Source organism: Ptychodera flava, chromosome 12, assembly GCF_041260155.1.
Source record: "Ptychodera flava strain L36383 chromosome 12, AS_Pfla_20210202, whole genome shotgun sequence".
Taxonomy (NCBI): domain Eukaryota; kingdom Metazoa; phylum Hemichordata; class Enteropneusta; family Ptychoderidae; genus Ptychodera; species Ptychodera flava.
In genome coordinates, this window is record NC_091939.1 from 16,929,628 (window position 1) to 16,952,480 (window position 22,853).

General features: G+C 37.1%; 2 protein-coding genes across 4 annotated transcripts in view; both read left to right on the forward strand.

Annotated features, from left to right (window-relative positions):
• LOC139145185 (uncharacterized) overlaps positions 1-13,038 on the forward strand; it is a 61,655-nt gene extending 48,617 nt beyond the window's left edge. The window contains exons 9-15 of one of the 3 annotated variants that reach the window (XM_070716176.1): positions 78-389; positions 1,314-1,461; positions 1,971-2,146; positions 2,824-3,033; positions 3,593-3,953; positions 4,594-5,099; positions 8,498-13,038. In XM_070716176.1, coding sequence (XP_070572277.1) covers positions 78-389; positions 1,314-1,461; positions 1,971-2,146; positions 2,824-3,033; positions 3,593-3,953; positions 4,594-5,099; positions 8,498-8,644 — 1,860 coding nt within the window. In that variant the 3' untranslated portion in view covers positions 8,645-13,038. The remainder of the gene's footprint in view (positions 1-77; positions 390-1,313; positions 1,462-1,970; positions 2,147-2,823; positions 3,034-3,592; positions 3,954-4,593; positions 5,100-8,497) is intronic. The other 2 variants (XM_070716177.1, XM_070716178.1) reach the window with 2 other exon arrangements.
• A 5,787-nt stretch (positions 13,039-18,825) lies between these two features.
• LOC139145188 (glutamyl-tRNA(Gln) amidotransferase subunit C, mitochondrial-like) lies at positions 18,826-21,981 on the forward strand. The gene is made up of 4 exons (XM_070716181.1): positions 18,826-18,997; positions 19,482-19,702; positions 20,593-20,696; positions 21,732-21,981. Exons 1-4 carry the CDS (start codon positions 18,923-18,925, stop codon positions 21,788-21,790), a joined length of 459 nt encoding a protein of 152 aa, XP_070572282.1. The 5' UTR covers positions 18,826-18,922; the 3' UTR covers positions 21,791-21,981.
• The last annotated feature ends 872 nt before the right edge of the window (positions 21,982-22,853 follow it).

Here is a 22,853-nt window from a genome sequence, read left to right on the forward strand (position 1 = left end):
GCGAAAAACGAGTATGGCATGTGATGCTACCATGATTAGCCAAACGAACTTTCAAGTGCTTTGTTTTAAACTTGCAGGAACACAGTTCAACAATAGCGTCGTACAGTGGTGGCTCCCCGTCCCCACCCCCAGGGCCTCCAAGACCCCCCAGCATCAGCAAGAGAAGAAGCAGTGGAGGGGCACTGCAGAGCCAAGCCAAGAGGGGTCCGAGCGCCCCGCGAGCAGAGTTCAGCAATGGTGAAAACCACATCCCGAATAACCACTCCAGAGTTGGCTATGAAGCTGATGGAGAGGAAGAAGCAGCTGGTGTGGGAAATGCCAGAGATATGATGGCCATGGGCAACACCAGGGAAATGATTAACAGATATGAGGAACATATGGAAGCTGAGGTTGGTTGACTTTCATTGTGAGACCCCCTAGTTTGCTCAACTCTGATTTTGGTACCACTTAGCTTCTTGTTATATAAGTTAATGTGGGATTGTATTTTTATGCCGATTCATTTAAGCTTCGTCCAATCAAACCATCCTTGGCACCTTGTTTATTGGTCTGACTATGTTACAGCAACCAAGTCAATAGGGAATGCTAAGCTCCACACATTTGTTTTCAGAGAGTGAACTTGCTTAGGTGTACTGCCCTCTTGGTATGCATGTGCCATAATGTTTGTAACCAGCCCACTTACTTTACTGTAACATTTTCACCATCAACTTTATCCTGACTGTCTTAATCTCAATATTTTTTTCCAACTCAATAGCTAGATAGACTGCTTACCATTTGAAGCAATTTTTAGTTTGTTCAAAATCATGTTTCTGATGAATGTGGTGTTTAAAGTGAAAATGTACCACTTACTCACTCGTGCAAAAAAAATGACTTTATCCAAAACATAGCAGTATCCTGAACCAAACCCATGCAGCCTTCCCTCGCAGTTAAAGGTATACTGTCACCTGTTCCAATTTTGCCACAGTTACCATGGAAAGAGAAAATCTAACCAATCACAGATTTTAAGTGGGTGACCGCTTTTTAAAAACAGCACCCTTACATGGGCATTTTGAATACCAAGGAACTCCCCTTTGACCATATATGGGCATATTTAGATTACAGGTGACGGTATACCTTTAAACTGAAGAGCAGCTTATCTCAAGAAAGTTCTGTACGATACAAACCAAAGTTAAGAAATTTCCAGAAATTCCTGTGAATTGACTCAAAGAGATAATGTCGTAAGTCAGGGGCACGATGTAGCCGTAGAAGACTATATATAATCACAGCAGAAATTTGAAAAATTCAACAACTTTTTTTTCTTGCTGGTTTTGCTGTAGGATATCAGTGAGGAACACCATGATGAGAGCTTTGACGGTCATCGTACAGCTACTGGTGAAATTGTACAGTCTCTGGATGTCATGGAAATTACAGAAGAAATGCGACCGAGTCAAGAGAACCCAGATGTCAATGTCTATGATGAAAGAGGTAAGTTCATTGAAATTTGATGTGAACAGGCCTTAATGTATGTAAAAAGAGTATTTTCACAAAAATTACAGCTCTCAGGATTAAATCATTCAGCATTGTCATGATGAAGATCTCTATGTCTTGTTAAATGTCAGGTACAAGTGTATATACCAAACATACTTTTTTGCGGTAATAATATCCTTTCTAGCAAATTGTCAATACTAATGTGATGTCCATTTGGTCAAAATTATCAAAAAATTACAGAAAAATTCATAAAAATTGGTAAAATTATGCACTAAAATTTTGGCGGGAGAAAATTACAGTGCTCAAAGGGTTAAAAAAGTGGTGGTTTATCAGAATTTAACGGGCAAATGGAATATATTATAGTATTAGCTAGCATCATTAGTACTCATTCAAAAATCTCAAAATCAAGCACAATAAGTAAGTATTTATAAATCTTAGAAAGGATTCTAGCCCACTTTTTGAATGATTCCTAATTAATTATGCACGTACTGACCTTGAATCTGCAGGGCAAGTCATTGAGATGCAAGTTGAAGAAAATGGCGAGATGGTGGTCAGAGAGAACAGTTTTGACAGCAACAACAGTGACAAGAGTCTCAGTGTTGGTATGAGTGTGTCTGACCTTGAAGGTGATGTCCAAGACGAGGAAGCCCATCAAAGACAGCATAAACCAATTCAGTTACAGGTCTGCTGATTTCCTCTGAGTTATACTGTAAATTCACATAACACACTGATGCATTGTGTTATTCTGTATCAGGACATAGTTTTAGGAAGTATGCGCCTCAAAAAAAGGAAGACTAAAAGTTTTGCTCAAACTTTCCTCGATGAAACTCTTAACCATTGTCTTATCATCTCAAGAATACTAGGGAAAGAAATGACCAAACATTTGCCAGTATTTGAAATTCAAAATGTCCGCCATCTCTATGTTAACTCCATGGGGGAAAAGTAAAATTTTTATTTTCAAAAGACTGAGACTGAAAATTGTTCTTACTCCAAGAGCTCTGAAATAGACCACCACATGTACGAGGTCAAAAGAGAATTGTAAAAATTTGAGAGTTCAAATAGCTGTCCCTGAAGCACAATCTACCTCAATGTCTATTCCAAATGTACAGTAGGGCTAGCCAGACTCTGAAGCAACACCAATACAAAGGGGAAAAAATTGCAAATTAGCAAAATTAACCTTTTTAGGTCAAAGGCCTTTCACATTGACTGATCCAGATAGGTCACTAGAACGTTATCTGCAGGTAATAATGACTTTGACATCATATCAGCAATTTTACTGTTGATAACAAACGCCAGTTACCATCACACAACTGTTTCACCATCTTAAAGATTTAAATTTGCATTTTCTTTCGTTAACAGTCACAGGCTCCTAATTCGCCACCATTACAACAGAAGATGACTCCAAGACCACCAGGACCAACGCCTCCAATGTTCGCTCCAAGACCTCCAGCTCCAGGTCCAGGGTCTTCAGGTCTAGGGCCGATGAAGGGGCCCACTCCACCACCGGCACCACCACCACAACCACAATATTCCCAGAATGCACCTCAACAGAACTCACAGTTTCAGCAGGTAGAGGGTTTCTTTTATATGCTATACTCTAGAAACCTTCATTTTTGTCCCCAGCCTCTCCACTGTAGAAGTCCAACATCAACTTCAAAGACATCGTTTGACCAAAGTTTTAACTTGAACAGACGTTACTGTGTACCTTCGACATTTTTGAAAAAGAAAGTGCAACCTTTGCTTGAACAAAACAGCCATGGTGTACGGATTAGGAATCCACTTTGTCCAGTAGGAGTCTACATTGTCCCTCAGGAATCCACATTGTCCCTTACGAACTGACATTGTCCCCTAAGAATCTACAGTGTCCCAAAGGTATCCACATTTTCCCATAGGAATCCACATTTTCCCACAGGAATCCACATTATTTCACAGGAATCCAATGATACTCCTTGAAGTTTGCAGGTTTTCCATGGGAATTTCGAACACCTTCATGCATTTTTTCTTGTCACAATTCAGTGCCAAACATGTACCAATCCCATAGGATTCCTGTGGAATATTTTATGTTGTAAAGATCTGAACATGATTTCTTGAATATCAAGTCAAGCATTGAATTGTTTTGTTTCACTAGGAACAGCAGTATTACAATTACAACGACAATCACCAGTCACAGGATGACAATGTCAGTGGCGGAGGACAACACATCGCAGAGAGGTCCAGCCACAGCATTGGCAGTCCTGGACAGCATCATGGTGAGAGGTCAACCGTACACAATGCTGGTGGTGGTGGCGGTCAACACATGCCCCCACACGGACACAGTGAGATGCAGCAGCCCATGCAGCAACACATGCCGCGGCAACTGGCTCCGATTCAGCCGTCGTCAGGGAAGAAGAAGAAGAAGAGGAGGAAACATCAACACAGCAACAGCAATGATGGTCAGCCCCTGATGACAGCAAGGGGTGCACCTACAGCACCGCTTGAACCTGTACAAGGTATTGCATTCAGTGCGTTGTAAGTTTGTATAGTGTAGGCTCTGTCTGACCAGAAGGGTGTAGAAGATAAAGTATGTGGTAAAGCACTATGCATTTCAGGGGCCTCGGGATCGCCATGCAAAATTTAGCTCTTGGAAACGAATTAGCTAATGTTTACTGATGTTTGATATTCAAAATGGCTGCCGTCCCTGTGCTTACTCTATGGGGAAAAGTTTTTCCGAAAAATGAAGACGGTGAAAATTTTCTTATCTCAAGAGCTTTAAAATGAGCCCCACATGGTAGATCAGAAAAAGAATTGTAAAATGTTTTATCAAAATATGTGTCCTTTAGGCGCATTCTACCTTAAAACAAGTGCATGACACAAATAACTTATAATGCTTAGGAGGGAGGAGGTCTTGCTCTATTTTGATTATTGTTTTGCAAATTCATATTTGCAAAATATGCCGGGGTTACGCCATGGTTACGCCATGGAAACGTGTGTGTGATGCTAAATCACAGTGCAGAATGTGTTTCAAGATACGTATTGTTCACAAACCTGTCATCAGAAGTGATGTGAAGTGCAATGTTTGATTTTAGAGACATAATTTCCATTGGCATACCATGAAATGATTTGAGTTTTATCTGTGTGTGTTTCTGTCAGGTTATGGAATTATGCCCAATGGGCCAGTGTCACCACATACACAACAGCAGCAACAGCAACAAACGCAGCAGTTCCAGTCGTCCCAAGATAACCAACCCAGGGTCACATCCAAAGGCACAGCTTGGGAAGTTGCATGGGAACCAGTCCGTCCACAGAACCCCGTCCCGCCAACCACCCCGAGGGATGATGAGCGGGAGGAGTTCCAGTTTCCCCAGCAACAGCAGCAAGTGCCGTCACACCAACCGCAGCCCATGCCCAGGGGGAAGAAAGGTAACAAATTGCAGGGCATGGAGCACGAATCCGTGCAAATGGAGTCGGCAAAGGTCAATGGGTACATGGAGGAGGAAGGAGTTAGTGAACCGGTTGAACAAAGGAGAACAATAGGCAGGGCTGTCATTGAGGGCCCTAAACAGCAGGTTGGTACAAGCCAAAGTGCTCAGTACCCGAGATCTAACCAACTTGGGCCTTTGGCTAGAGATCAAGGCAGAGCTATGGTTAATGGACAGGTTGGTAGGACTCAGTCAGCCAGAAATATATCACTATAGTGCGCTTGTAGATACACTCCCCACCCCTTGGCTTGATACATTACATGCTGTCTCTAGGCAACCATTGCTCCCATCTGGTGACAAATATTGTCAATCATAAAAATAATGAAAGTAGAGGTTCATGCCTTCCAGATTTGGTACCTTGTTCCATTAAGTGTTATCTTCAGTGTGCAAGTTGAAGTCCAAATGAATGTTTATTCTATAATGTCATGGTTACTGTTAAAGTGATTAAATTATACAAGTATACCTGGGTCACTTTTAAAGCTTTTAAAATCAACAGTCTTTTGTTTTCATGACTAAAAATCTGTAGATTTTCATCCCCCAATGTTAAAAAATGTGTGTTTAAATACTCATCTGAAAAAAGCAAAACTGTAAGAATGTCAATATTTGGATTGCTAAATGGTTGATCAATTCTTTAAAATTGTCAATATTCTTGTAATTAGCGCCTGCATTCAGAAGATTGTGTAATAGTCCTGTGGCTTGATTATTCTTGAGTTTCCAAAATTTCTACATGCCAGGTTGAATTAGAACAGGGAAAAGAGAAATTTGGGGATTTAAAAAAAAAAAAAGTTGTACCCTAACAGTAAAGGAAACCTGACTGTTTACTGTCAAAGAAGCAATCCTGGATACGGTACAGTGAGAGTGTGTAATGTATCAAATCAAGTCTTTGTGATGTACTTCAGTCGTGATCTGTCTGACTGGTTTGTCTTTCCTCCACTGTCCTCACCCAAATCTGCCTTCCCTTTTCCTGTGTGTGTTTGCCTGTGTTTTGTTTCCTTGTGAATTACTACATTGGTTTGACCCCACATTTAAATCATCAACTGGACATATCTATATCATCGTATAATGGCATCACATCTATGTAATCACAGATTTCTCTTTTGAGGGATATCACCAACCCATCCTCTTGCCCCCCCCCCCTCCACCCCCACCCCCATGCAAACTAAAGCTATGATTAAAGCATTGCAGAAAAGGATTTACTCAGTGTTCATAACTTTGAAAAATCTCATTTTAGCAGTTTGTACTTTCATTACATACACATCAGCTTTTTGATTCAGAAGCCATCAGCTCTTCAGCTGCATCTACTTGCATGAACTACCTAGCCAGGTTTTCAAAATTACTTGCAAAATTACTCTGATTCTGACAGATTGCAGAATTTTTATTCTTGTTTCAACCATGTATGATGCTTTTAGCAGTGAGGCCTATACTCATTTTTGTAGATGCTCTTCAAATGAAAACAGATGTTGAAAACATATTATACCCATCCAGCTTTACACTCACTGCCTCTTTGTAGAAAAGATAGCAATCTTCACAGCAATTAAAAAACTTTGCTGCATGTCTGCTGCAAGAATCATCATCGTTATTATCATGTATTTGTAAATGTCATGCCACATTGAGATAAATGTTACATCAAGGTAAACGTTACATCTATGTAAACTCCCTTTTCACAACTGTGCTACTGGTGTGATAGAATGATTCTAAAATGAATCATTTTGGTCACCTGTCTGCCCGCTGTGAAGCAACTTGATGAAAGAGTTAAAACCTGCTGTGAAATGGCATCAAGAAAGATATTTTGGCTGACTGACAACCCTTGCCATCTGTCAGTTTGACAGCTTTTTGAACACAAGTGTGTGACAACTAACTCAAGACTCTTCTCTTAGACTCACCTTTTCTCCCCAATCCATGTTCCTATTGACTCTGTTCTTCTTGTCTCGCTATCCACACTTTCTCCTGCTATGGTCAACCATGGTCTCGGACATTTTGCACCATGTCAAAACTTCAGACTCGTTTGTATTAGTTTACCAATTGCATACTGTATTTCACAACTATGATAGCAGCAATGTAGTCTTTTTCTGATGATGATTTGTTTCCAATTATCTCAAAAGATGGTTCACACATTTTCTTTCTCTACTTCAGGAAGTATTGTGTCTTTGGTAAAATGAGAATTGTACAATACACGAACACTTTACCTTGCATCAATGGGTAGTTTAATGCCGTATTTAGTTTTCATTGAAACTCGAGTTCTGTTATGTTAAAATTATTGGTATTTTCTAATTCCAATTTCAACTCCAATAGTCTTAAGATTTGTTGATTTGATTGATCTTTCTTGTTGACTAAGTTTTCTGCAATATCTGACACATACACAGATATACAGATAAACAAATAATCGCACTCACGCACACATGCGTGTGAGTGAAAGGTGCCTTCTCAGGAGAGCAAAATTTAATGTAGATCAACGGTGAGGATATTTTATATGACTTTATTGCTCAACAACACACTCAAGGAGTGTGGTAAGGCAAAAATTACAAAATTCAGCAAACACTCGATGAAGCTGCTGCCGGGGGAGGAACTAACGTACAAGAAATAAATTTGGCAAGAGGTAGTTTATCTTTGTGAGTAAAGATACACATGAACTTTTCTCTGTCATTCAAATCATATATGAGAATATATGTACCTGCAAATGATTTGGTGTCATGTGTACTGATTTAATGTGGTATTATCGTTAGGGCCAAATTTGTGTAGAAATTCTCTGGAGTTTTGGTATGGCGCACAAAACTTAAATGTGTAGCGCTGTGCTCTGATTTTCTGTCAAAGCTATAAAATTGCCCATTTGACAACAAAAGAACACCAGCCTAGAAAAAAATGTAATTAACGTAAAATGTGATTTGTTAAGGTGGAGCTGCATATGACCAGTGTCAATGAGACAGAGCCTTGTGCCATAATTGGGCACGGTATATAAGAATGAAGTACTAGTAACTCCCATGGCATTCATAACCAATATAAGGTGGATAAATTTAGTGAATGAATTAAAGGGGACAGCGGTAGTGTAATTCTTCTAGACTGGAGTCCTTCACAGTCAAACAAGCCATCTTATGGCTTTGACAGATAGTCTGAGTATGACGCTAGATGTAATTTTTGGGTACCATACCAAATGATGGAGATGTGTAGTTAGACAAAGGGCCTTATCAAATGGAAACCTACCAAACACACTACCTAACTTCAAAAATACAAAACTGAAGCCATTTCTCTTGCACTATCTTCTGTCACATAATCATCCATTTCTGATTAAACTAGAGTTTAAAGGATTAGTTTTAAGCCATACCATAATATCTACTCTCTAAAAACTGTTAAATTAATGGAAATACTCAATATTATAAGTTTGTATCACAAATGTTGTTCATAAGTTTAATTAATCAAGTGCTGTTGTAGATTTATAACACAATACCATTAATTTATAACACGATACCAACCATTACTAAACATCATGAGTGAAATAATATCACCAGCGACATCAAAGGGTTTTTATTCAGTACTTATTGACAGTTTGAAATAAAGAAGATTATTTTTCCCTTTTTCAGGAAATGCCAGCTATAAGACGTGATGGCAAAGCCATGACTTCCCAGAGACAGAAAACTCACACGTACCCTCCCCATCCTCAGAGATACAGGGGCAGCGCCCACCATCCAGTACCAGCACCCCGTCCACCTAGAAACTCAACTCATTAAAAAGGAAAAAAAATTCAAAATTGCCAAATATTTCCGTCTTTCCGACCTAGAGATGCATTTTTTTTTTAGTCTGTAAAACTTTGAATAGCTTTTGTATAGGTTTTTATTATCTATTATCTGTTTGTGAAGGGACCTAGTATGAAGAATATTGTAACTGTCAGGTATAGTGATGTTTTGTATATTGTATTGCACATGGTGCAAGACACGTATTGCACATTTTAAAGAAACGTAAATATTTCAAGTTGAGACTCTTCCAAGTATTGATATGCAGGGATCTTTTGGTCATCCAGGTGTAGCCAAGGGCTCCGGTCACTTTGGCATCGGAGTGTACAGACATTTCTGTGTGCTTGCATTAAAAGAAGGAAGTCCCCCTCAAGGTTGACTTCAAGAACTCTCAGAAACGTTGGTTTTTACGGTAACTCTGATCTACAATAAAGACCTCACTTTCCCCTCGAACTCTGAGAGAATACCAAAGATGAGAGGATGTTGTTTTGAAATGCTGAGTCCGTGGACGGCCCTGAATATCAAGGATATGCCAAAATGTCAATGTAAAATCCACACAGGAAAATCCTGGAGAGAACAAAAACCTTAAATAAGCAACGGACAAGTTTGTATTGGTATTTGGTCTTTAATTTGCACAGTTTTGATATTTTGAGGTGTCATTAATTTTCACTTCACTTTTCCCTCAGTTGCTAGCATCTCACACGTTTTGAAAATATCAATAATGCATTTGAATGACAATAGGGGTCAAAGGCCAACTTCATTTTGATTTTGCTTGACAAAATATCTGGAAATAGGTAAAAAGCAATTTTCATCAATGTATTCCAGTGTATAATGTAAGTATTTGGGCTGAAGTAGAAGTATGTGTTTAGAAATATCAAATCACAAGTATCTGCAAATCAATATGAAAAATAATTCTAAGTTTGATAAGGAACCCTAAACAATGTTTTTGCTCATGAAAAATATGTAACATATCAGTGATTTGAAATCAGTCACAAAAGTTTGAAAATTTTATGTAATGATCGCATGTCTTTCACCTTGTTAATTGTTCTTTCTCTCATGTTATAAAATTAATATATTTTATTTTCCAATGTACATAATTTTGAATCATACATCTGTATATTTGTATTCTAATTTGATCACTTGTATATTATTTTTTTTGCTTTTCTGTATATTCAAATATTATTTCATTTGCCTTGAGAAGATTTCATTGTTTTTTGTTTTTAGGTCCAATACAAACTTGTCTTTGTGTTGAAGAGAGAAATGCCATAGACAATTTGTCAGAGGTATACTGTGACCTGTTCCAATTTTGCCACAGTTACCATGGAAAGAGAAAATCTAACCAATCACAGATTTTCAGTGGGTGGCTGCTTTTTGAAAACAGTGCCCTCACATGGCATTTTGAATACCAAGGAATGCCCCTTTGACCATATATGGGCATATTTAGATTACAGGTGACTGTATACCTTTAACTTTCTGGCAACTGATAATATGAATATTCAGTGTACAATAGCTGTGTTGTAAGATGGTGTTAGATGCGTTTTACTAATGCGTATTCAGAGAGGGCAGATGACAAGCTATGAGTCCATTTACCTAGGTTTCATCGTTTCACTTTCAAAGAGGTTTCATGTCAGCAAGTATGTCGTCAAAATTTACAAAACCGTCCAGAGTTTGTGGCAAATGTCACAAAAACTCCTAAGTTGAGTATGTACAAATTAAAATGTCTTATATAGTGTTCTTTTTGGGGTATTTACATTCCTCAGTGTAAATCTTGGATGTCTTATTTCACAATTGAAGAGTTTTCATGCCTGCCTCCCATTCACACTGTTTTCACATTGCATCAGAAAAACTGGCGAGATTCCGCACTCTGCCGGACATTCGTTAAATATCAGAGTCGCAAAGCTAAAAAAACATTTCCAGTATGAAACCCTAGACAATGGAGAAATGTAGTGCCTTAGAGTGACTGGTGGTGTATATGCAAGTGTCAACAAGAACACATTGTGGTTGGGTGTTTGTCCATAGAGCAAGTTTAATTTAACCACTCAAGTCTAACAAAATTTAACATGGTGAGATTTAATTTTGTAACATTTTGTCAGAAGCATATGATATACAAAGTCATATTCTATACACACATCACATTGAAACTATCATTCATATTTAAAGTGTTCAGCTTTTTTCAAATTCTAATACAAGCGTAACTTTAAACTGTACGTACTCAGTATCCATCTGTAATTTTTTTATGTCGATACTTTGTAAATAATAGCCCATATTTTAGAGTTTTACAGAATATAGATTTGTTTTTAATTTTCTAACATCCGATTTAAGAAATGTATACATGAAAAAAACTAGAAGGAATGTATATATAGTGAAATAATGGCAGCAGAATTGCATTCTGTAAATTGCAAAGAGATGTAGATATTTGTGGATTACGATATTCCAATTATGTATAGATGACTAAGTTATTTTTTTGTTCTGAGTATTTTGTATGCTAACATAAGATTGCATGTACATGCCAAGTTTTCTATATTCTTTTTGTCAACTGTACATTGTTTCAATTTCTTTCTGTACATTTTACACATAATTTTATGTATTTCCACTGAATATGTCCAAAGATTATTTGTAGATGGTATTTTTCATCTTTGTGATTGAGAAGCCAACTCTGAACCCTATGATAACCCTTTTCGTTATGACATTTTGGAACAACCCTATTGGTTGCCATGGGGAAAGTGCGATCTCTGTATATGGAATAGGGGTACAGAGGTTAAACAATATCAAAAAATGCATGTAATGGAAGCTGCATGTTGCTTTCAGACTTGTCCCCTAGGGATGGTAAAAATGATTTCCCAATAGTAGCCAGGGCTTCAATGAGGAATTTTGCATTAATAGGAGGATATCAAATGAACCCCCCAATAGTATACATAGGGCTGATTTTCATAAATCTCGAAGTGTGCCATCCCATATCTAACATTCCAGTAAATGTATGCATTTGCTTCCATAGAGTGTCTTTCGCAACCCCTCTCACGAAATGGGATATTCCACTTCATCCTACTGCAGATACTGAAGGATCATGCTAAGAGCTGAAAAACAGGGGTGATAAAGTCTGAATTCCAAACAAAATATATTCAGTTCAGTTACAATGCCAAACAGCGCTGGTCAAAAAGCAAATGTGCATATCTTAGGCAAAGAAAGATTCTACAAAGGCAAAATATAGCCTTGATTAGTTCTGATACATATAAGATGAAACATTCCGAGTATTGTTGTCATTTTTTTTAGACTTTGTGAGTGATGATCATAGATGACATAATATTCATACTGCATCCCTAACATCACATCACAGTTTTAATAATGCCCTTTAGAGTGATGACATGCTATTTTTAAAAATATTTTATTGACTGCTCAGTACTGATCATTTTTATTGTTTTCATGCTTTCGTAATTTGCAACCACTTCTTCACTGAAATAACACCGTATGTTTGGTGAAACTTCCTAAAATAACCCCCGAGTTCCCCTTCCACAGTTGAAAATGTTTGAAGTATACAACACACTCTGAGTTGATTACATCACGTGGTATGTGACGTGGATGTTTCACCGTGAAGATACGTTTTTTTTTGTCTGTCAAACAAGCAGTGGTCTGTTATGGTTCCAAAATTAATGCCTGGAAAACAATGACATAAAAGTTGTGTAACCTTTAATGCTAGAAACGATTATCCAATTCAGTCTGAAGGAACGAGTTTGCAGTGTCTCAGCAGAGCACTGAAGAGGGAATAAGAAAAAAGAATGAAATTGCAGCTGACATGACGGGTAGCTATCAAATGTAATTAAAAGATTGTAAATAAAGTCAGCCATTTTTTGTCAGTGAATTCTTTTACACAAACTACTCCCTTACTCCACTTCAAAGGTCAAGAAGGATAGAAGAATTAACTTCACTGTGATCGGCTCCTGTGAACTAAGCTTTAACTGTATCATATACAGAGGCATTATGCATTCTCAATATTCACTCAATCATCTTTAATATTTTTTATCATTTATGAACTTCATTTGAGACCAGTATTGGCTACCATGAAAGTCTTTCTGTGAGAGAACGGTAATGAGGGACGATTTTTCTTGATTTTGAAGTTCTAACATTCAGAGCTGTCAACCAGGCAAGCAGATTGGGTGTTGATGGCGTGGTAACTTTTTTTTTTGCAGATTTAATGAGATCTCAATGGCATAGATGGCAAGACTGCAAACTTTACTCAAACATTGCTTTCCTTCACCTCTGTAATGATTTTCATTCCCATTCTGTCTCTCAAGTCACTGTAAATGTTAGTGCAAAGCATTTTGTAGATTGTAAGAAATGGATTTTGAAAAAATCATCACCGTCACGTAAATTAATAAATATTTGATTAAATTATCCATTGGGGTGTGGTTGCATTTTTTCTGTTCTCTGATCGACAATTCATGAAGAATCTCAGAAGCTCTGGAATAAATTAAACAGACAAATGAAGAAAGAATTGACGTGGGTGCTGTTGATACTCCTTTGCTGTCGCATTCCATCCATTGTGAAAAAACTCAAATCTCAGCATTTAGTAAAACATGGATGATTGCTTATGCTCAATAGGAGTTAATCCTTTGAGTGCTGTAATTTTTCCCACCAAAATTTTATTGCAACATTTTAACAATTTTTATGAAATTTTTCTGTAATTTTTTAGCTCATATTTGGTATGGATATAAATACCAATAAGAGCTGATATGGTGAGTTGGTGGTGTCTGTATGTCTATATGTATGTATGTATGTGCGGATGTATGTTTTATTTTTGACCAAACGGACATCACATTTCATTGGCTACAGGTTTTCATCAAAATTTTGGCAAAAATCTGAAAAAATTTTACTGGGGTACATTTCATAAAGGTGACAAAAGTTGACTTTGGCGCTCAAAGGGTTAAGGTAGTATTCACCTCGCAACTGAAAAATGTAAAGTTATGCTCAAATATTCCTCAAAGAAACTATCAACCATTCTCTTTCAAAATTAAGAAAATCAGGGGTCACATTCCAAAGTGTGGCACTACAGAAACAAATTAAGTAACATTTACTGAGATTTGAAATTCAACATGGCCACAATTCTTGTGTTAACACTATGGAGAAAATTTGGTGGAAAATGTTTCTTACAGAGCTTTTAAAATGAGCCTCCACTATGAGTAGATCAGAGGCACATTCTACCTTAACAAAATTCATCTGTTCACGTACGAACTTGCTGGCATCTCCACAATCTATACAAACCTCAACAAGGTTACTCTTTTGGACCTAAAAAACTTTATCAACACAATGTGATTGGTCAATTTTGGGCGATTTTGTACCGAAAGTTAATAAAAATAGCTTTACACATCCAAAGTTACTAATTTTTCCAATTATTGCAACAAATGTGGATATTTTTTCGGTTCTTATAACTTGAACTTAATATCAAATTGACCTTGGGCCAGGGCTCGCTGCACAGCCAAGATGGTGTACACTGCACAGGCAGCAAAGCCTGTGTTTGCTGGCCCGCACGGTCAGCTCTTGGCCTGCTTAGCGATTCTTATACCTTGCAGTCGCGTAACTATGTATTTTCACCACTTGGTTGGTCTGTTGTAGCATCTTTAGACCAAAAAAAATCAAGTTTACAGTATTTATGTTTTCAATAGCTTTCAAATGTACAGTATTATGTTAAAATACTCGCCAAACTGAGTAAGTGTTTTTTATAATATTGAGTCTTCTCACACTAGTGACTGTCAAAAGAATCTGTCTATGTTACAAATTACAAATTGTTGTCGTCAGGTTCAAGCAGTTGTTTCACAGGACCTAAATGTATTTGTCGGGGCCATTTAATAAACGGTGGAATTATTAATGATTTTGTTAGGATTACATACCTCCAATTCTCCATTGTTAAGAAGACTAAAAGTAAAGTGCCCTCAGTAGAACAGCAGCAATAATTTGAAGGATCTGTGGCTGTACATATTATTTGTTAACTGAATCACTGATAAATGAGAAGGTCAATTTAGTACAACAATATGCTTTATTGGCAAAGCTACACATGAAGAAAATTATGATATATTGTATTTCTCAGGAAAATATGTAAGTTTGGGTTTGTCTTTTTCATAATAGTTATACAAAAGAAACGACATTTCTACTGTATGTCATTGACAACCTGCAATTTCTCCACATCGAGTGCAGTGCAAGAAAAGACTAAGCAGGATTGGGTCTTCTTATTGCTATCTATCGGTCATACTCTGTACCATGAATACAACACTGATAAATTGTCTTTCTTCTGTAGATTTAATGTCTGCATCAGGGCAAATGTTCTCTTCTTGCAAGATGAGGTTGATTAGTATTCATTTATGCAAATTATAATAATGAGCTTGTTTGGATATACAAATTTTATACTAATGATTCTTTATCTATGTGGAATATTCCTGTACCTTACAGCTGGCTTTATATGCAAACGTTCAGTCAAAATCTGTCGACCTTCCTATCAAAAGTTTTAACTTGTCCTCAGATATACTCTGTTGGTATGAATATAACAACTACAATCAAACTGTGATTGTAAAAATTCTGTTCAATTTATTTTGTTCAGTTTTATTACAGAAAAACCAAGTCTTTCTCTGTTACAAACAGAACCAATCATTTGCACATGGACATGATTTCTACGACTTCAGTAAATAAACCTGTAGTTGTGTGACAAGTTCAAGTTCAGAGTTGCTGTTAATTTTATTTCCACTTTTGATTGTATGTGAGTAGAGCTACAGCAACACTGCTAATCTTATATCCACTCTTGGTCTATCACCACAATTCACAAATTTTATGTAGGAAACATTAGTTTGGATACCGACATAAAACCAATCCTCAGTCAATTCACCCTTTTCCTGTCACCTGCCATCCTGTCAAGTCAGTCAAAAGCCGGTATTGGGTCCAAATCTATTTCCACTGCCTTGGCATATCTCATATACAATAATGTGTCATTTCTGTACATTCAGTTTGGCAGTTTGAGTCCCTATAAAGCCACCTAAACACAGGGTATGTCTTTGCACTTGGCAGGTTAATATAAAGACATCACTGATTTCCACTGATTGAGCATGATAATGGCCACTAAATGGCAGCTTCACGGAACCCTGAAAATCAGTCAATAAAAATCAAGAGTCTTTGATGAATACTACATCGTGTAGATCTTCAGTTCTGGTCTGAAATCCACTTCTTTCCTTGTACATCTGAAAGTCATTAGCATAGGTTCCTTTATTTGAATAGGAAATGATAATGCTCCAGTCTTATATCTATAAAGGTTGAAATTGGTCACAGGGCAAGGCAAGCTGCATGAAAACAGTGGGTACAATGTTCTTCTATGTGATATATCTCAAGAAGATGGGAACAACATCACTTTCCCAACTGTCTCACTACAACTTTTGTCTTCTCAGTGCTACCTACAACACATGCTCATATTTCTACATTTTGCATGGTTGTCCACTACCAGGACATCCTTGGAAATGGTGAGTGTGTCTTTCCTAGAGAGGTGTCTCTATGCTTGTTAGCTTAAATAGCTTTTGTCTTGTGCAAAGAGGGGAAAAGAACTATATTGCAATGCATTGTGGGTAAACAGTTGACTTCTCACCACATTATGAGTTTGAGAAAGTGATCTAATACCAATCACTCTCATGGCAAAAAGTTCTATTTGTTTGTGAAATTAGCTAAATTTAAACACTTTTTCACCTTCTTTGGTATTTTAGGTATGAAATTCCTGTGTAACCTCACATTGTGTTTTACCTGTAGAAATCAACCACATTGAAAATATGGTCAATTGCCTTAGACTTTTACGACTCAGTTTGGTGGAAAAAATTGAGAGTGATTACATAAGTGTTAAAAGTATTTATTAGGTTACTTTCTCAATCTTATGTTGTGGTGAGAAGTCAACTGAAAATGAAGTCACATGGGTGAGTATACTGTTATAAGATCAGCTGAGAGAGAATTATTAGTCACTACTTGTCCCTTTAACCACCATGGTGTGGCCCAAACGCATTGTTATCAATTGTTATTTAGGCCCTGTTGACAGCAAATCAGAGGTGAACAGCATGTTGTCTCGTTCGTGTACAGTATGTTGTGAATATACATTACATGTTTGTACACTCACAGAATGCGTCACAGACATCTGGAAAATCACAATCTAATCAATTCTGTCAATGTCCTCAGGCATCACAAGTTTGATTACCTTTTCAAAGTGGATATTCTTTCAAATGTCCTATTAAATATGTAGTGGACCAATGTACACTTCTATCAACATCTCTAGAAACACACAGAGGCTTACTCTCTTCAATATGCAACATTATCCCCATGTTGAATTCTATACAGCATCTTAAAGTGTTTGGCTGGTAAGCAAATATCGCCAAAGAAACAAGCAATTATGTAGAGTCGTATTCCTTAATACGTATCCAAAATTCTACTAGTTTAAAAATTTCACATCCTACGACGGTGTCTGTTGTTTTCTACAGGTCACACCTCATCTTGAATTAAGTAAATTAGTACTTCATTGTAATGTCTTGATTTGGTGTTTTCCATGTTGAGGCGTTATTCACCATGGCAACAGACACCCACAATCCAACAGTGTAAATCTACAGCACACAGTATCGTTGCTATGACTCAGGCTTGACAGAAGTCCTTGTATCTGTCTCTGTTTTAGCATCTTTGGGTGGCTTTTGCTCATTGTCTGTCCCGAGGATGATTTTATCAACTTCCTCTATGTTGATCTTCTTCAGTTTCAGAGCATTCTGTTTTAGGAGAAAATGAAAAAGAAAAGAAAAGTGAAAAACCAAGGCGTTTCCATTAAAATTTTAGCATAAAAGACTTCTGAGTGTTTTTAAGTCATGTTAAGCGTGACTGCAATATTTTTTAGCATATCCCAATAGATGTCTGAAGAAAAGAATTTTCTGGTAAAAGGGAATTGTTATGTATTTGTAGAGCACTACATTGACTTAGACTAAAAAGCATCTATGCAGCATTGCAATGTCTTTCAAACAACACTGATATCTGTTAATGAAGCTTAATTGTCTGCCACTGTGGAACTACAAAAATTTAGTTAAAACACAAAAGATGATACCCATCAGATTTTAGTGGGTTAAGATATGCAATACTCCATATATATAATGTTCATGAAATCAGAGCTATCCTGACTGGACGATTATGATTCGATTACGATATTTTAACTTTTCAACTCTATGCTTCTGACTTGATGATCTTGATCATTTACCAATGAATTTTATTGCCTTTCTTTCTTTCCTTACCTCGAATTGCAAAATTTACCGTATATTGTTTCCTAATTCTGCTTGTTTTTCAAGCTAGTTTTATTAAATCAATGATCAGATATCACCAGAAATTTATAAACACAAAAACAATAAAGCCAAGAAATATCAAACACACACATACATACATACATACACACATATATACATACATACATACATACATACATCCATACATACACACACACATACATACATACATACATACATACACACACATACATACATACATACATACTATATTCAAATGTTTTACAGGCGAAAACCAGAGAGTTATAGTGTAGAACCACCTTTAAACTACACATGGCAATATAAACCTGGTACACAGTCCCTCTATCCAGGTAGTACAATAAAAAAGATTTCTGTCCATGGTAAAAACACAGCAATGGGTCAGCATGGATGTTAAAAAAATGAACACAATATACGAAATGTACCTACTTTCACACACTGCTGATATTTCTTGAAAATGCCTTGACAATGGTCTTGATAATTCCCTTTCAGATACTGTTCTGAAAACCACTTATTAAAACATGCATCGTATTCTCTCTTGAGATCATTACACTCTTCCCCAACGCTCTCCATAGTATTCGGGAGATTTCTTTACCTGTAGTAGCAATGTAATCTCACGTGTATACTTATGGAGTCGTACAACACCTTCTAATACAAAATAAGCACTCTCTTCCGGGTTGATCTCGAAAAATAGTACCCAAATATATCTCGTCAATGTGATACAACTGTCCCTAGTGGTGCCAGTTATTTGCCTATTTTTGACAAATAAGGACAGGGCATAAGGATTTCTCCTAGAATTTTGCATCTAAAGCGATATTTTTGAGTACTTTGCCTCCTGCGCAGGGCTTTCCATTTGCACTACTTTGTAAAACGTCTGACTACATGTCAGCGCACTCGCCGCAGCTCAGCTCCCGGTCATCTGTTATCTCGCAAGAAAATACAAGTTGGCGAGTCAATATACAGGGCCAAAATGTTAAGCATTCGAGTTAGTCACTACATGATGAAATCGCTGCCTTGGATTGCATACAGGGGTTTATCTTCTAAGGTAGGTGATGTAAGATTTCACAAGTCTTGAAGCCATAGCCATCGCTTCGGGGAAAAGTTATGACTCGCGCCCTCTACGACCAATGAGGTGAAACGAAGTGACATAGATCTCAAATTTTATAATCTGTAAAATATCAGCCACAAGTATTATGAATTTACACAAGTTACTGAATTGCTGACTTTAGACTCTACTTAAGAGTTCTTTTTGAGACAAAATGATTTTTCCACAAACTTCATTGGAATAAGAGCATCATAGGTGAATAAGGCATGTATAGTCTATGCAAAATATATCAATCTTCTTTATTGTGAATGTGAATACAATATACAAAATCAGTTTAATATTTCATCAGGCTTGAGCTTCCTTTCTAATATATTTTACCATTATTTATACTTATTGTCTATAGAGAACAACTTTTGCGTTCATATTTACAAGTGGTCTGTCGTGAAAAAAATGACACGAAGCCCTACACGTCTTCCTGTTGCAGATTCCAGACAAGCCAACATGGACTGAGATTGATCCAGACACTTTGCCTGACGAAACTGAAATTGACAAAGAAACTGTTCGAAAGCTAGAACGGCTGGCTCTAGTCGACTTCAGTGATGAGGCTGGGGTTGAAAGACTCTCCAGAGCTGTTCGGTTTGCAGATCAGTTGTTGCTTGTGAACACCGAGGGAGTGAAACCAATGGACACAGTCCTAGAAGACAGGTTAATTCCTAATTTTATCTGTTATCTGTTTATCTGTAGAGTTTTTTGTTTTCAATACAAGAAAACAGCATGAATGACAGGTGGAAGGATCTCATTGACTCTATGAATTTTAAATCTACTGTTATGTATTCAGGATATCACAGAGGTGAGAAATTGAAAGAACATGAATGTCACAGATGCCAAAACTCCCACAAGACCAGCATATATGAACCTGATCAAGTGCTACTCAGGCGTCTCAATGTTATTAATGCTCACAGTTAGAGTATAAATATTTTTACCGAGGAATATTTGAGTTCCTCTGTTAAGATAGTATGTGCCTGGAAAGTGAAAGACTGTAAATTTCACTCAAACTTTCCAGGATTATGAAACTTGCAACCATTCTGTTACCGAATCAACAATAAAAATCGGGATCACCATGCAAAGTTTGGAACTAGCAAAACAAATTACCCAACATTTTGCGATATTTGAAATTCAAAATTGCTGCCATTCCTGTGTAACTCGATGGGGAAAAATAAAATTTTGATTTTCAAAAAACTAAGCAGTGAAAGTTTTTCCTTCTTCAAGAGCTTAAAATGAACCCCCAGCAGTGGTATATCAGAAAAGAATTGTAGAAATTTGAGTCTTGACTATCTGTCCCCAAGGCGCATTCCCCTTAAGCAGCCTAATCTCACCACCAATAGAGTTATTGGTAAAATTTTCAAATTATTTTTGGCAGAGAATTATATAATGTCAAACCTGTAAATTTCCTGTTACATGTGAAATGAGAGATTTTGAATCTATTTCTTAAAATGTTGCCATATCTTCCAACTAGTCTACTTCAGAAAGTAAATGCCTTTGTCTGTAAGAATAATGTGCTGAAGGTTTTCTTCAATTTTCTTGTCATTCCATAGGTGTCTCTACTTACGGGAAGATGTTGTCAATGATGGGTTTTGTGTTGAAAAAGTGATGAAAAACGCCTCTGAGGTCCGTGAGGAATACTTTGTTGCACCTCCAGGTAGATAAGAAATTCTGTTGAATAGTAGCTTGGTACAAGCCATGTAATTTGGTCAACAAGAATAATCCAGAATTCCAAAACAGCTGCATGGTATCGTAGCCCAAAATTTTCATTTAATACTCCACCATCCGACCAACAAGAATCCCATTGAAAGCACTAGCTTACCCACAACCAAACTGAGCAACAGTGAAAGTTTCCTTGTTCAAGGGCTAATAACACTATGCTGGAGTCTCTTTCTTTCCATTCTTTGACAATTCTTAGATACAGTAATTAGTTCACTTCTGATTTGCCTGTATCGTGAACTCACCAACCATTGAATCTATGGTTGTCACTCTGGTCACCTACCCACTGGGCCATCATACATTCTCCCTAATTAGCTCTAATTTCACCCATTGTTATCAGTGCAGTGTGTGGACCTCTTTCAAAATCATGAATAAAAATTAGGGGTCACCATGCAAATTTTGGTGCTAGAGAAACAAATTACCCGGGATTTACTGGTATCTGACATTCAAAATGGCCATTACCCCCATTTTAAGTGTATGGAGAAAAATACAATTTTGGTATCAGTAGTGAAAGATAAGTGTTTGTTTAAAGGTGTTACTGTAACATTACAGTTCTCCATTATCAGTAATTCTTGGTAGTATGTTAATCTATTTACAATGACTTGGCCCTGGTTTATCTTTCTCCTTACTTATGTGTAGTGGTTTGTGAAATGCAGCAAATACATCACAAATGATGACGGCTCTTTACATCATCTTAACCAGAACTTTTGATTCACAGTCATATGCGTATTTCAGTACAGGTAAATTACACCCATAGAAAAACATGCAAGAAGGGTTGAATTGGAAGCTAGAGTGCTAAAATGAAAATGCGCTTCCTGTGGCGGACAAAGTGAGGTAGCTTAATATAAAGAATAAAATCAGTTGCATTGGTATCTGTCATTTTGTATGCACGATTGTACATTTCTTGGCAAGGAGCAAGTGTACATATGTCTTAAGTTTAATGCTACTACAATTTTTTGTCACTTTATTCCAGGCAACATAACATTGCAACAGGAGGATACAGGGAAAACCTCGGAAGGTGGACCCTCATGAAGATATCACGTGTCGTTTATGCAAAAGATAAAAAATACTGGACAATTACTCTACTTTTGTGTGTATACATAAAAGAGACAAAAACTTCTGGCATTGAAAGAAACTCACACTCCAGCAAACTTGGACTGATTTTTATGGAAGAAAATATTTCCTGTCTGTTTATGTCATTAAAGATTGATAGCTGAAAATAAGTATGGTTTTATGCTTTTAAATTTGACTAAATATAAGAGCAATGGTACAAAAATCCACAATAGAGAAACACGAGAGAGGTGGGGGTGGGCCATCATCATGACATGGAATTATTGCCAAAGATTTAAAATCCTTCCAGTGACTCTCTCTCTTATACTTTGAGAGTCTATGTTAGAAAGTCCTGTGAAAAGAGAGACATTGTGGGTACCCTTTATAGATGCCAGGTTGATGGCTGCAATTATAAGTTTGACGTACAATAGGTCATTGGCTGCAGATAAATTAATCAGCAATTTGAAAAAGGTGAACTGTAGGTACAGGTGGTCTAGTGAAAACTTTTGTACTCCTAATGTACCGCTGTAAAGCTCCTAAAAAACTTAAATTTTCAGTACCCGATTAAAACTTTGACACATCTGAAGTACTATGGATATCATATGAAATGCACTGAAGTATCATTTGTTGGAAAATACATTTACTTATTTTTGAGCAAAAGGTTTGTGAGGACCTTGAAAATGCCTTCATAGCTGCTTGTGCAAGGTTAAAGGGCATGTCAAACCATTGAGATCGGGATTTTTCTAAATTTTGACATGACAATCCCTGAAGACAGCTGGGATACCCCAAAAAGGCTACAAATGCTGTGAAAATTCTTCGATTTTGGCCTCCATAGGTAATAGGAATCACTTGCAGTTTTACTGTGGCCAGGCATAATCAGAAGTTACTGGGTTGATACAATTTAACATGCCAAAATTTGGGAAGTCTCTGTATGCTCTCTCACCTCACGAGCAGTCCTTTCATAGAGACCCATAGAGTGTATGAACGAATGATAGCTTTAAAGGTTAGGCAAACCAGTACTTTGCACAAGAAACCATCAAATTTG